The sequence below is a fragment of the Schistocerca nitens genome, chromosome 5 (assembly GCF_023898315.1).
Source record: "Schistocerca nitens isolate TAMUIC-IGC-003100 chromosome 5, iqSchNite1.1, whole genome shotgun sequence".
NCBI lineage: Eukaryota > Metazoa > Arthropoda > Insecta > Orthoptera > Acrididae > Schistocerca > Schistocerca nitens.
The window spans coordinates 488658270-488673774 of NC_064618.1; the positions used below are offsets into that span (position 1 = coordinate 488658270).

The window sequence follows — 15505 nt, forward strand, 5'->3', positions numbered from 1 at the left end:
GCACTGGGTTAAATTACAACTTTGTCTTTTACACAAAATACCCTAAATTCAAAAATAACCATTCAAAATGACCTCCAAAGTTTGGTATCCAAATTTTCAAAAATCCACTTTTTAGACTCATAAATAACAAACAAGGAGTGATTTTTGATAGTCTATTTTCTCCTATAGTTAGATGTCATACACTACTAGCCTCATATAGAGCAAGAACACTTACAAATGCTTCCTTAATTTTTCATGAATTTTTGAAATTTGAAAATTTTCATTTTTTTTGGTAAAGTTTGGGTTTAGTTATCTCAGGTGGGACTGAATATAAAAATATGATTTTTGCACAGTTTGTACACTTATATGATAGCAACATACTGTAAAAATTTCAACATTGATATCTGACTGTGAACAAAGATATGAATTTTTGAAAATGAGGAGATAATTCACATTACTCTACAACTGATCTTATGGCTGTTGCCTATTCATGTGTGATATTGGTGGGATATAATCAATTATTATTGAAGTAAGGTACTGAACTATATACAAAAAGTGGAAACATCACTGAAATTAACATTTATATTATTTTGACATACGCGAAACAAATATTTTCAATTAACATCCTTCAAGATGTGACTGTTCCTAAACCTGGCCGTGAATGTTAAGAACTCTTATTCTTCAGACAGTTTCTGTGATATAGAGTAAGACCTCCCAGTTGCTGTGGTAAGTTCAAGCACTGAAAGGTTCCTTAAAACATTTTTCATTGGTATCCAAAATTTGTCACTAGTAAATTTCTTGAATGATGTTCTTGGGCCAGCAGGGTGGTAAAAATGCACAAATACATCATTGTTTTCCAAACTTATTCTTTCCATCTCTGCAAGCCACCACTGTCCATCATACACACATGCCACTAGCCACCACTGTCCATCATACACACATGCCACTATGTCATTCAACGTTATAGACAGAGATGTAATTTTACTGACACAATGATCCTCGTAAATTTCAGTTTCTGATGTTACATAGCACTGAACTAAGTTTTCTGCAATGCCAAGGAATTTGTGGAAATGTCTTGTTCCTTTTATTGCTATACAATTTTCAAATTTGGTTTGAAGTGTTGTTTTCATATGCAGAACCACTTCTTCTTTCTTGATCAGAAAATAGGTAATGCCTTTAATATTATCCTTGCTAAAGACATACACGTACTGTACTGTGAGAATTTGGTCTGTGGTTGGTCTTTGGTCTGTAGTTGGTCTTTGTAGGCTGGCTTTACTTACTTCACGTTTTGTTGTACCTCCTACTCCATTCCATGCATTTTTACCATGAGAAGATGCAAAAAAGTGCCATTCAGCCTCTAACCCAAAGTCTACTTTGTGGTTGCACAGCCTTGAAAAATTCTTTTTGTTCTTATACTGACTACCGCTTCCATCTGAAAAGTATATCAGCTTCTCAACCTTGGGAAAATTTTCTTTTATGTAATTTATTACATGTACAGCCACAGTGCTGCGCTCCAAGTAGTTGATTAGAATGCAAACTGAAGAACTGCAAACTTCATCTTTCTCATTTTTAAAGTAGGGAATAAATGGATGCACTGTTGCCTGGTCATTGACCCAGTGGTACCCTTGTATTGCATCCTGAATCACAAATGTAAAATTTTCTGCAAAAATCATCTAGCACTACGCATTCAGTTTCATGAAGTTGTGTTTTTTTGTCCTTCAAAAACTTATTCTGGATTTTAGAAACATAGTGGTGACTTTTGAGTTTTTGTAAGTTATCAATTAAAGATTCCAAGCACTCTTCCTGAGATTTAACCACTGTTATCATTTCTGCCCTGTTAGTTGTGACCCACTGTTTGAAGGCAATACTGTCTGGCATTTCCTCATCATATTTGTGAAATAATTCAATAACAGTTTCCTTACCAGGGCATTTATTACACAAACTCATCATGCAGTCATAACTGTTAGTGTCACAGACCATTAAATCTAGTAACTCTTTGTGGTTAAGATCATCAGTTTGACATTTTGATGATATAAACAAACACATACAGAGTGTGCGACAATAAACCTAAACGTAAATGGCCATTTTTATTAGCTTAGAACAAAAGCAAAAGCTCCTATTGTTTAATATTTCATTATTAAAAATAAATAAACTGAATGAATATTGGGTGATAGTGTTAACTAAATATATCTCACAATTAAATTTTATTAAATGAAACAATAAACCATTTAAATAGGCAACATCCATAAGATCAATTGTAGAGTAATTTGACTTATTTCCTCATTTTCAAAAATTCATATCTTTGTTCACAGTCAGATATCAATGTTGAAATTTTTACAGTATGTTGCTATCATATAAGTGTACAAACTGTGCAAAAATCATATTTTATATTCAGTCCCACCTGAGATGACTAACCCCAAACTTTACAAAAAAAATGAAAATTTTCAAATTTCAAAAATTCATGAAAAATTAAGGAAACATTTGTAAGTGTTCTTGCTCTATATGAGGCTAGTAGTGTACGACATCTAACTATAGGAAAAAATAGACTATCACAAATCACTCCTTGTTTGTTATTTATGAGCCTAAAAAGTGGATTTTTGAAAATTTGGATACCAAACTTTGGAGGTCATTTTGACTGGTTATTTTTGAATTTAGGGTAATTTGTGTAATAGACAATGTTTTAGAGAACACTTTTCTGAAAACAATCATGTCAGTTGCAATGTTTTAACTTAACCTAGTGCAGAGATATTCAAATTTTTGATAATGTCTCCGGACTGAAAAATTGTTGCGCGCCTACAAGTAAAAATGACCGCCATCCAGTAAAGGTGCAAGATAAATGATTTTTAAAAACTGTTTTGAACTTCTCAAATATAGGGCAATCACATATAAAAAATTAAAATATTTAAAAGCGGTCAAGCAACCATCACTGGACCACTTCATATGGATTGACCCTCTTGCGACTTGAAAGGTTATGAGGCTGTCTGCTGTAGGGTGGCATTTAAACTGGCGAAGAGCCACATGCCTGTCCCGGATTGTTGAATGGCACTCTTCTGTCTGCCAGGACCTGAGGACATTGGGACGAATAAGTCAGGGGCATGGTGGATCACTTGCGTGATATAGTCCATCCATTCCTAGACGCTGTTATGATGTTCAAACACAGCCAGCTGGCTGAATGGCATCCAGTTAGCCCTGCTGACCATCCATGTTGGTGGCTTCTCTTGAGGTAGTGCTCCATCTAGTAGGTGAATGCACATTTGGAAGTGGTCACTGGAATGAAGGCCACCAAGAACTTCCAACTGAACAGAATCTGAGGGGGCTGGAGAACAGAAAGAGGTGGATGGCTGACAATGGCCCATCAGCAGTGCAGAAATGATTGTGAGTTACTATGTTGAGGAAGTACAGCTCATCAGACATGTCAGGGGCACTCCAAAATTTGATGCCGAGCCCAAGTAGGGGTCGAGCCCAACGAGAGATGATGGACATTGAAGCCTCCCAGCAGGAGAAATGGTTGCGGGGAGTTGTTCCACAAGATATACAAGAGCTTCAGAGTCTGGCAGGGATAGATACAGTGTGCAAACAGTGATCTTCGACACTCATGAATTTCGACAGCAACAGCTTGCAGGGGCGTCCCAGTCAGGTCATCCTTTCGATGAAGGGTATTAGCCCTGTAGGACAGGGGTGTCAGTGGCTTTAAAATGTGTTTCTTGTAAACACAGGCACAGGGGATGTTCCTGCACTAGAAGTTTCAGTTCTTCCACATGTGTCCTGAACCCATTAATGTTCCACTGTAATATGGGTGCCACCTATTACAGGCGTTGCACTTTCACTCTGTCTTTCCGCTAGGGGAGCCCACACAATGGGTGGGGGCTCAGTCTTGTGCCGAGATGATTCCCTCAGTCCAACATCAAGCTCCATTAGTTCTACTAAAGAGTTAAAAAAGACATCAGCTACACTGACTGGCATGAAAAATGCAACACTCAATAAATGATGTGTGATTGTCTATTTAATCAAAGTGAAGCACTTCAACCATTTTTTTAGATAGAGTATGTTACTGGCACTGCTTTGCGAACAAACTATGAAGTGTTTATTGTTTATTGCACTAGCCTTAATTGTTTCCTGCACAACCTGGAAAACACATCACTGAATGTAAGCAAATAATGTTTTCCCACTCTTGTAACACTTATTTTTGTACCCTGAATTGTCCCCCTTTCAATCAAACGTGTTTGTAGGATCTTTCTGTGATTGTCGTAATCAGCTTTCTAGAGTAAACATGCCGTTAAGCCATGAACAAGATGCAAAAGCTGTCGCTTTGGTGGAAGAAGGCCACAACATGCATTATGTTGCAGAAGTGTTGAGAACTACACTTTCCACAATTTTTGGAACTGTACGAAGGCACCGGGAAACTGGAGGTTTTGCAAGGAGACCAGGTATGGGCCTGGGAAAAGCAACATCAGAGAGGGATGACCGCTTCTTACAATTCAAGTTCTCCGCAACCACCACATCACTCCTATTGAAGCACAAAATTGACTCCACCAGGTTCAAGGGGTCAATGTTAATGATAGAACTGTTTGAAGAAGACTGGAAGAAACCAATCTTCAGTCCAGAAGACCTGCTAAAGGTCCGGAACTCACTAAAGACCATTGCATAGCTCAACAACATTTCACAAGGGAACATCTTGGCTGGACAGTACAACAATGGGCTCAAGTGTTGTTCACCGATGAGTTGCAATTTGGCCTCCGATCACATGGAAGAAAGAGGGTCCAGGGAAGGCCAGGAGAAAGGTACTCCCTTTGCACATTCTCATCCAGGTCGCCTTTTCATGTTGGTTCTGTGATGGTGTGTGCAGGAATCAATCCAGTTGCAAGGGTGGATCTAGTCTTTGTGGAGCACGGGAGCATTGTGGCACACTGGTATGTGGAGGAAATCCTCTTGCAGCATGTTGTTCCTTTTGCTCCATTTACTGGTGATGATTTTACACTAATGCACAACGATGCATGCCCACATGTTGCAAGATTTGTGCAAGGGTTCTAGGATGAGCAGGGATTCATGCTATGGGTTGGCCTGCTACAAACCCTGATCTGAATCCTACTGAGCACATTTGGGATTGACTGCCTGGGGAGAAAAGCCTGTCAGCACCATCCAGAGACCCTACAGGACATACGGAATGCCCTACTGGAAGAATGGGATATGATTCATCCACAGGACATTACCACATTAATCAGGAACATGCCTGAAAGGTAGAATGCCGCCATTGGTGTAAGAGATGGCAATACACACTTCTGAAGATGCGAACAGAGGTCTCTTCAATCGTCTCCGAGGTCTGCGAAGTAAATTGTGAAGTGTATAGCGTCAAAACAGACACGCATTACCTTTACGAGCTTACTCAAAATTTCCTTGAAGTGTGCATCTTTGGCTTAAATTGTTAAATTTTGTTTATAATTGTCTTTATTTTTTCATTGTAGGACACTTAGATGGGACTGTACCCCAATATTCCATCATAAGATAGTGGATTAGTGTCATAAAAGTGACACAAATTTAAAATAAATTTCAGTTTTTGTAAGAAATCGAAGCCTTTTTCGTGCCGGTCAGTGTAGTATGACGTCGACATCATCAGTGATGCTTGGCCTTTGATTTTTTGTCCTGGGTACGCTTTGGAATCACAACCACAGCAGTGGTAGAGGCAGTGCTGCACAGTGGACCTGACTGAACCTTAGTGGGACCAGGGAGCTCCACAATGTTAGCGATCACAGACTTTTCCAATTTTTTGGGAGGAAGTGTAAGCTGCGAAGTAACTGCAGCAGCAGAAGAACAATGACAAACGCAGGTACTAGTGCTGACACTAGCTACCTCAGTTTGTGTAGCAGCATCGCTTTTCTGTACTGGTTGTTTAGCAACTGAAACAAAGGAGGTAGCAAATGTCAGGGGCTGCAAGGACTTATAAATCATCTTGGACTCACCTTATGGGAGCTGTCATGTGGTTTTAATCTCCTGTACCTTCTGTTCTTCAAACAAATCACAGCAGTCCCTACTCCAAACAGAGTGAGCCCCAGAGCAATTCACACACTTCGGAGGAGATGAACATCCAATTCCTTTGTGGGCAGCCTTACCACATTTTCCACAAATGGCTTCTCTTTACATTCAAGAGTGGTGTGCCCAAACTGCTGGCATTTAAAACAGAGAATTGGGTTGGAGACACAGGGTCACATGGTCAAGCAAAGAAAACCTGCCTTAATATGTTCTAAGAGTTTTCTGCTATTAAAAGTGAGGATGAACAAGTCGGATGTAATCAGATCGCCTTCCACCCTTTTCATTATATTCTGCACATCTACAATGCCTCCTGAGGCCTTTCAGCTATTACTGTATTTACTCGAATCTAAGCCGCACCTGAAAAATGAGACGCAATACAGCTACATCCAAACATATATATACAACTACAGAAATTCGTAATTATTGATACATGTTCAATTACCCGAAAGTTCCTAAATGCAATATAACACATACCATACAGTTAATAGGAAGTGACGCTTGATCAAGGTCCGTGTCACTTTCCATTTTTAACCAGACTTAACGTCTGAGAAAGTAAAGAAATAATAATAATAATAATACCAAATCTAAGCCGCACCTGAAATTTGAGACTCGAAATTCAAGGGGAGAGAAAAGGTTTAGGCCACACTTCCAAATTGAAACAAAGTTGGTCGATTGTAATATGAGACACAATGTAGGTCGAATGAATGACGATGCAGCTACAGTAGTTTGGCTCGAGTCGTAAGAGTTAAGCTTTACCAGGTAGCCATTGCTATGCGTCAGGCGCTCCATTGGTATTTATATGGATACCCTTCCTTTTTCACGTGCTTCGTCTGGTTTGAATTGATTGCTTATTTTTCTTTGATCTAAGTGCCGTTCTTTTTGTTATAGGTGTTTACGTCACTCTAAGCTGAAAATGCATTACTGTACTGTGTCATCCATTGTTTGTCGCATTCTGATAATGAGTGTTTACGGCCTGTCACCACTCGCGGCATGGCTTGCTTTTGTGCGCGCTACCGCCGCATCAAAAAAAAAGAAAAAAACAATGGCAAGACACTGCTATTTGTTGTTTCTTACACTGCTGCTTTCTTTGATAATGATCAACAAGAACCAAATAATAGACTGCGTGTGATAGAAGATGTTGTGAAGAAGAGTTTAGCGAAAATTTTTCTCCGTTTGCAAATATTTGCAGATGCCTCTTTAGTACATTACATTCTGCACAGAAATTAGAGTCATCTTAGATTTAAAAATCTAGTCAATTGCTGTGCTTCATTTCTGACTGTATCAATATTAGGCATAAGAATAATACGAATATAAGCATGACATGATATGTATATTCTTCCGCGTTTGCTGTTGTCTCACTCTAGTTTCGTAGTTTATTAGGCAGACGGGATTTAAACGAGATACCAGCAAAAACGAAACAATACATGACAAAATGTTTATATTCGTATTATTCTTATGGTGAAGAGAATACTGCATGTGATTCACAATTCATAAAAGTTCCTATTAGCAACCATCTCTTGTCACAGGTAGGAAAAAATTCAGAACGTAGAGTTGGCCATATTGACAAACATCCCAAACAGTCTAGCAAGTCTGATTTTCGTAGTACATTGAAAGGCTGCTACATTTGAAGATGAACAACACGGAATTTGTATTTACTTTGTTGGATAATGTATGAAAATGCAGTGATCGAAACCCGGGGCGGAGAAAAAAAGCTCGTCTTCGACTATTTTTTTTAAATTTATTTACTGACGCCGAGGTTTTGGCGCCAGTATTTATCTTTGTGACTGCAAAGCATGCCTGTGTCGCGCTACATATATTCGACGGCAGAAGTTAGTTGTGGCGGCACCTGCCAACATTTACAGAACTTCCGCTTACTTTGCACTCGATTCTAAGCCGCAGGTGATTTTTGGATTACAAAAACCGGAAAAAAAAGTGCAGCTTAGATTTGAGTAAGTACGGTAGGTCTTCTTTGGGGATGTCCATCAAGTCTCCCTATGTCACAAAACCTTTACTATAGTGTAATGTGGTGTGGAGCTCAGTCTCAATGGCATATTCCCCAAGGATTTTGGCCTTTTGCAGGTTTGTCTCTTGTTGGGATCTTGATGTCTCCACCAAGTGTCCTATTCCATAACCAATTAAATGATTTTAATGTACCTGCAACCCCCTTGAAATCCTTTTGAATGTAAAAATGTAGACTCGTCATTTCTGAAAGTATTTGTATGGAGTGTAGCCATGTATGGAAGTGAAACATGGACGATAAATAGTTTGGACAAGAAGAGAATAGAAGCTTTCGAAATGTGGTGCTACAGAAGAATGATGAAGATTAGATGGGTAGATCACATAACTAATGAGCAGGTATTGAATAGAATTGGGGAGAAGAGAAATTTGTGACACAACTTGACTAGAAGAAGGGATCGGTTGGTAGGTCATGTTCTGAGGCATCGAGGGACCACCAATTCAGTATTGGAGGGCAGTGCGGAGAGTAAAACTCACAGAGGGAGACCAAGAGATGAATACACTAAGCAGATTCAGAAGGATGTAGGTTGCAGTAAGTACTGGGAGATGAAGCAGCTTGCACAGGATACATTAGTGTGGAAAGCTGCATCAAACCAGTCTCTGGATTGAAGGCCACAATAACAACGTGTAGCAAGGTGACACTTCGTCAAAACTCCCTTTTTTTTTTTTGAACCAATAAAAACACACTCTGGTAAGCAGCATGCATTCTGTTACTAAACACACTAGAATGCTTTACTATCCCTGAATCTGGAAGGTTGGCTACATGGGCTCTCTTATTGGACTGGGTGTTAGTACTTACCAGTGATCCACCCATTCAACCGGGAGGTGGAAGAGAAAACTGCAGGATCCATCTCAGTCCCACAAGCAGCTAGGGAAATAAAAGTTCACCTAGGCAGAGCCCAGCGTGCCTATGTAAGCCTTATACAACTTAGGTACGGCAGGTTCCACAGAGATTGCCCGCTAACGACTGTTCCACCTCAACAGCCACGCATCTCATCAGCACGTGGTACAACTTGAGACTGAAGTTTTTATCATCCTCACAATCCAGACATTCAAGCCAAGATCCTCATTCCCTGTGACACACAACATTCCACTGTCGCGCCTTACAGTGGTCACTGAAGTACGCCCAGAGCTTATGGTGACAGGGAACTGGGAGCGCTTATCAGTCCCCAGCTCAGAAACCCAGGGTCACCACACCCATACTCAGCAAATGAATGCTGAGCCCCTGAGGGCTCTTCACATCCTTCACTTTCAAGACATTATTATACTATTCCTACAAACAACCATGGTCTAACTGTCATTAAGATATTTGTTCTACAACACAATGCTTAATTTCCTCAGTATCTATTAATCAAAATTACAGTTCTTATAGCTGGCCAACACAAAAACTGAAAATAGTAGCTTTCTACAGTTCAGCTTCCTTCCTACTTATTTAATTTACTGCACACATTTCATCAGCAGTCATGTTTGAGAGTTTCACATCTCCAATAAAACTGATAGAAGAAAGATATCAAACTCCTTTGAAGATAGGTTTCTAGGACTGAAGCCAGTGGGATCAATTACTTAACATGTCTTATGAAAATGTTCTGTTCACACATGCATCACTGACAGATAAGTTACATTCATATAAGGAAGTGATAATGGCATCTACAGAGCGTGACTATCAAAAGCAGCAGCACTTTTATCGACATATGTCATTATAATGGAACTGCCACAAGAGCAAAATACTCTCCATATAAATTGTGCAAATACTTGATGGTGTTGTTTATTGCAGTATTAAGAATTATTTTAAAAAGCCTGCAGCAGTATCAAATATATTCTAGGAATGACAAAATTTCAAGACAACTTGCTAATTATGAAATAATTACAAGAAAAGCAACACAAGTTTCATTCACAACAGCAGAATGATGCGTTTGAAGAAGATTTAGTCTTCTACAAAAATATATACTCTGAAAACCATACTCTATTTTCTAGAAGCTGTTTAAGCTCTAGAAACACAATGACTAAATAAAAGAGATATAGCACACACATTAGCTGAGTGCAGAAATAGACAGCAGTTCTAAATTTCTGTAAATCTGCACTAGATACCAATACCGCATGCACGCACAGAAGAGAGTACTCCGACTGCCTTCTGCTTGTTATTGGATATGTTTTAACTGTTACTGTAGACATCCATGGCCAGTAGCTAATTTCAGGTTTTCATATTGGAGATTTTGTACACTTTTCAGTGGAAGAATTTTCATAACTGCAGTAACTAAACAAAAGCTTTCGGCCACAGCTTTCATCAGAAAGAGAGAGACACGCACCATTCATTCACACAAGCAAGCATACCTCGTGCACACGCGACTGCCAACTCCGGCAGCTCGGGCACAAAAGATTCTCACCCGCACTGGTGGAGTTGGCAGTCGCGTGTGCATGAAGTGTGCTTGCTTGTGTGAAAGAATGGTGTGTGTGTGTGTGTGTGTGTGTGTCTCTCTTTTCCTGACAAAGGCTGTGGATGAAAGCTAATGTGAAAGTGTCTTTTAATTACACCTGTCTGCAACCTAGCATGTTAACTTTGCCTTAAGTAGCAATCTACATTTTCACACATTGCCGTTATTTCTGAACAAATATGAATATATCTTTACATGTGTGATTTTCAATTTGTACACATAGCACATTAATAGATGAAAATTTACACCTTATTTGATCACATCTCTTGATTTATTTCAGCATGCCAGAAAGGAAAATCTATTTAGCTTTTTGCTGTCACTGTGCTGCTAATCTTGAGGATTACACACACTGCCAAGGCAATAGCTCCAAAAACAACTGTGTTCTCCATGTGAAAGCACTGTAGAAACGTAATATAGACAAACATATGGTTTTGCAACCAAGTTCCATAATATAAATGAATAGTCAAGCCCCATAATTAAAATAGGTAATAATATAATTCCCTGATCACGACACAAGAGAATAACAATTGCTTCATAAACAAATAAATACATAAATAATAATAATAATAATATAAAACAATTACTTAACTAATAGGAACCTTGTACTCTCAAATCTTTTTAATCTGAATAAACAAATTTTCAAGAAAGCAGACACTCCCCTTCAAATTTCTCACATTATTGTCTTCTAGTGCACATGCACAGACTCACACCAGGAATATCCTATATGTATCATGAAATCGGGTGGTGTGAACCAGTCTACCGTTCCAAACATGTATGCTTATGGTGCTGCTGCACAGGTGGACACCTGAGGTGCATCATGTAATATGGTCTTCAACAGGAAAATTGCACTGTTATATCAGCAAGCCACTGTCAGCAGGGTTGGATTGTAACTCTACAACCTGTGTTGTATGGGTGATAGCATACTAAAGTTATGTGTGTTTTCGCAAATGACCATGAAAATGAAAGGATGAAACCTCTTGTTGGCACATAGCCTAATACTTAGGGACAGGAAAATTTCACAAAATGATAAGCGTGGAAAATAAATAAAAAATCGGTGTTTTTTAGCAAAATAATGCAAAACTGACAATTTTTATGAAACATAATGCACTTTGACATCTTTCCGTGTAAAACAATGTCATAAATCTGACAGCAAAAGTTTACCGATTTTCATAACTGATGGCTGTTGAACGATGAAATTGCCTTTTGCCTTCTTTTTTCTGCAAGGATTAGGTTCATGTATAATCCTCAAATAACAGTTCAATTACCACATAAGGAATAAGGTCTGACATTAAAAATAGCACCAAAATTGGCAGAAAATACCAAATTTGGAGACACCGAAAAATAACAGTGACAGTGTCAAATAAATTACATTGATTTTCACAAAAAAGACCAAATCTGATAAAAAAAATCTAACAAACAAAGTACACAGAATCCGGTAGAAAAGTAACACCGAACCTGACAAAAATCACATTGACTTTGGCAAAAAGTGGCACAGGATCCGGCAAAATATAAGACCGAATTCAGCAAAAAATTTCACTGAGATTGGAAAAAATAACACCAAAAAGAGAAATTTTATAGCGCCAAAATTGGCAATAAACAGTGCAGATGGGAAAATAACACGATTTGGTAAAAAATAGCACCAAACCTGGCAAAATATAGCATCAAAATTGGCAAAAAACACGTTCAAGATTGTAAAAAAGGCCACTGAATATGGCAAAAAGAGACAAAAAATGGCAAAAAAGAATACCAAATTTGGTAAACAAAGTTTGCCACATTTGGCACAAAATTTGCAAAACAATAGCACCAAAGTTTGAAAAAAATAACACTGAAATTGGAAAAAGATAACATGGCAGAGGAAAAAAAAAACATCAAAATAGACAACAAAACAGCACTGAATTTTACAAAAATAACACCAAAATTGGCAAAAAATTACACTGAAACACACAAAAATAAACACTGAATTTGGCCATAAAACACGACAATTTTTTCCTGTCCTACTAATCTACCTTTCGAATATCAGCAAGTGTGTGTGAAGCTTCAGTTGCCCATATGAAAAAATGGTTCAATACCAATGATTCCATGCCTCGCACTGTATGAGAAACTGTTACCACCAAAAAAAAAAGTACCAAAATCACCTTAGCTATGGACATGTGTAATCAGATAAATAGCTAATGAGAGGTCCAGATTAATGGCGAGGTCTATAACAAAAGAAGCAATATAGTTCTAGGGGGAATGGGAAGAGGAATTCTGACTTATGCATGACACCTTTTTTCTGTTTTGTTTCACCCAGACATATTTCAACACAATTTGTGCTATCTTCAGTGGGTTCTGTAAAAAAAAAAGAGAGGGACCCACTGAAGATAGCACAAAATGTGCTGAAACATGTCTGAGTGAAACAAAACAGAAAAAAGGTGTCTTGCATAAGGTGGAATTCCTCTTCCCATTTCTAGCAAGAACGGACATAACAAGAACTGCAACACCACAACATGATTGATACAGTTCTAATTGTAAACTTTCATTAACATTAACTTGCTAAGATCATATTTGTTTTAGTGTGTTTACTGGCAAACATCATAAGAGGAGAAAAACTAATAAGTTTTTGACTACCCAATCCCAGAACTCATAATTTTTGCAGTCTTACACAGCTGAGCACAACTAAATAACAGAACAACGAGACAGGTTCAAATGGTTCAAATGGCTCTGAACACTATGGGACTTAACTTCTGAGGTCATCAGTCCCCTAGAACTTAGAACTACTTAAACCTAACTAACCTAAGGACATCACACACATCCATGCCAGAAGCAGGATTCGAACCTGCAACCGTAGCGGTCGCGCGGTTCCAGACTGTAGCGCCTAGAACCGCTCGGCCATTCCGGCCGGCAAGGAGACAGGAGGTAGCCAGCATAAACAAAAATGAAATGCATATAGAAAAACATCTACATTATTAGGTCGTGTGTCAGAATTGCGATTTTGAATTATACCTATTGGTAGTTGCCACTCTACTAATCTCTTTTCATCCCCATCAAGAATTTCTATGATGTAACTTGACTCTTTTGAAGGATACTTACACTGTGTACATTAAGCATATACTGGATCTTTTCTTTTGTGTATACGTCAACAGATTATCACAGTCTTCCCTTTTACACAAATCAGTAACTGTGTAGCTTACATCAAATTGCAGAGTTTGTATCTTATTGTTCTATAATTTGAGCTTACCTGATTTGCTGTGTTCTTACACCCCCCTCTTCAGAAACAAACATATTTCCAACAATATTAGTGATAGATGAAAGCCAGCTACCAGACTGAGTTTCTGCATGCTGTGCTTGGAATTGTCTGCAGAAGTCCGTTAAGCATGCTGTTATGACCTGTAAAAAAATTGCAGGCCTTCAACAATGTGCCCGAAAAAGAAGCAGTAACGATATCATTATTATTTAATAAATGGAATATGATCACAGAACGAAATAATGAAACTTGCTGATATTCTTTGGAATAAAAGTTAATTACTGTGAGCCACACAGTGGCTTCTTCTTCTTCTTCTTCTTCTTCTTCTTCTTCTTCTTACTATTATATTATTATTATTATTTCTTTACTTTCTCAGACATTAAGTCTGGTTAAGAATGGAAAGTGACGCGGACCTTGATCAAGCGTCACTTCCTATTAACTGTACGGTATGTGTTATATTGCATTTAGGAACTTTCGGGTAATTGAACATGTATCAATAATTACGGATTTCTGTAGTTGTATATATATGTTTGGATGTAGCTGTATTGCATTGATGTACTGGTGGATATTGTGTGGTATGACTCCTGTAGTTGATAGTATAATTGTATCTAAAAACAAAGATGATGTGACTTACCGAACGAAAGCGCTGGCAGGTCGATAGACACACAAACAAACACAAACACACACAGAAAATTCAAGCTTTCGCAACAAACTGTTGTCTCATCAGGAAAGAGGGGAAGGAGAGGGAAAGACGAAAGGGTGTGGGTTTTAAGGGAGAGGGTAAGGAGTCATTCCAATCCCGGGAGCGGAAAGACTTACCTTAGGGGGAAAAAAGGACAGGTATACACTCGCGCACACACACATATCCATCCACACATATACAGACACAAGCAGACATATTTAAAGACCAAATAATGACGTTAAATCCTGTGGGAAGCGGATAAAAATTATCAGTGATGTGGGAAAAACGGAAATGGAAATAAAGCGAAAGTTATTAGAACTAGCCGGAATGGATGTTTAAAAGGTGAAAGGAACTGTTTGTGAACTAGAAATGGTGGATTTTATAGCAGCAGTAGTGTTGAAAGCGGTAAAAAAATTTTTTTGGTTATGGTTTGGAAGTGGGTTACGTATTATTAAGTATATATAGGCGGGATAAAATTGTATAGCAGATTACGGTAAAAAGGAGAAGGTGAATACAAAGTCAAACTACTGGCAAAAACAGAAAGAGAAAATAAGACGACAGAAAAGATTTCAAAATGCAACAGTGACAATAACAAACGTAATTGTTGGGTTCAAATTTCTGATTCAATATAATAGAGGGAAACATTCCGTGTGGGAAAAATATATCTAAAAACAAAGATGATGTGACTTACCGAACGAAAGCGCTGGCAGGTCGATAGACACACAAACAAACACAAACACACAGAAAATTCAAGCTTTCGCAACAAACTGTTGCTTCATCAGGAAAGAGGGGAAGGAGAGGGAAAGACGAAAGGATGTGGGTTTTAAGGGAGAGGGTAAGGAGTCATTCCAATCCCGGGAGTGGAAAGACTTACCTTAGGGGGGAAAAAAGACAGGTATACACTCGCACACACACACATATCCATCCACACATATACAGACACAAGCAGACATATTTAAAGACCAAATATGTCTGCTTGTGTCTGTATATGTGTGGATGGATATGTGTGTGTGTGCGAGTGTATACCTGTCCTTTTTTCCCCCTAAGGTAAGTCTTTCCGCTCCCGAGATTGGAATGACTCCTTACCCTCTCCCTTAAAACCCACATCCTTTCGTCTTTCCCTCTCCTTCCCCTCTTTCCTGATGA

At 38.5% G+C, this 15505-nt stretch overlaps 1 protein-coding gene across 1 annotated transcript in view; it reads right to left on the reverse strand.

Annotated features, from left to right (window-relative positions):
• Positions 1–15505, reverse strand: part of LOC126260032 (armadillo-like helical domain-containing protein 3) — a 118741-nt gene that overhangs the window by 68144 nt on the left and 35092 nt on the right. Inside the window, exon 8 of the mRNA XM_049957204.1 lies at positions 13672–13820. Within this exon, the coding sequence (XP_049813161.1) occupies positions 13672–13820 (149 nt within the window). The remainder of the gene's footprint in view (positions 1–13671; positions 13821–15505) is intronic.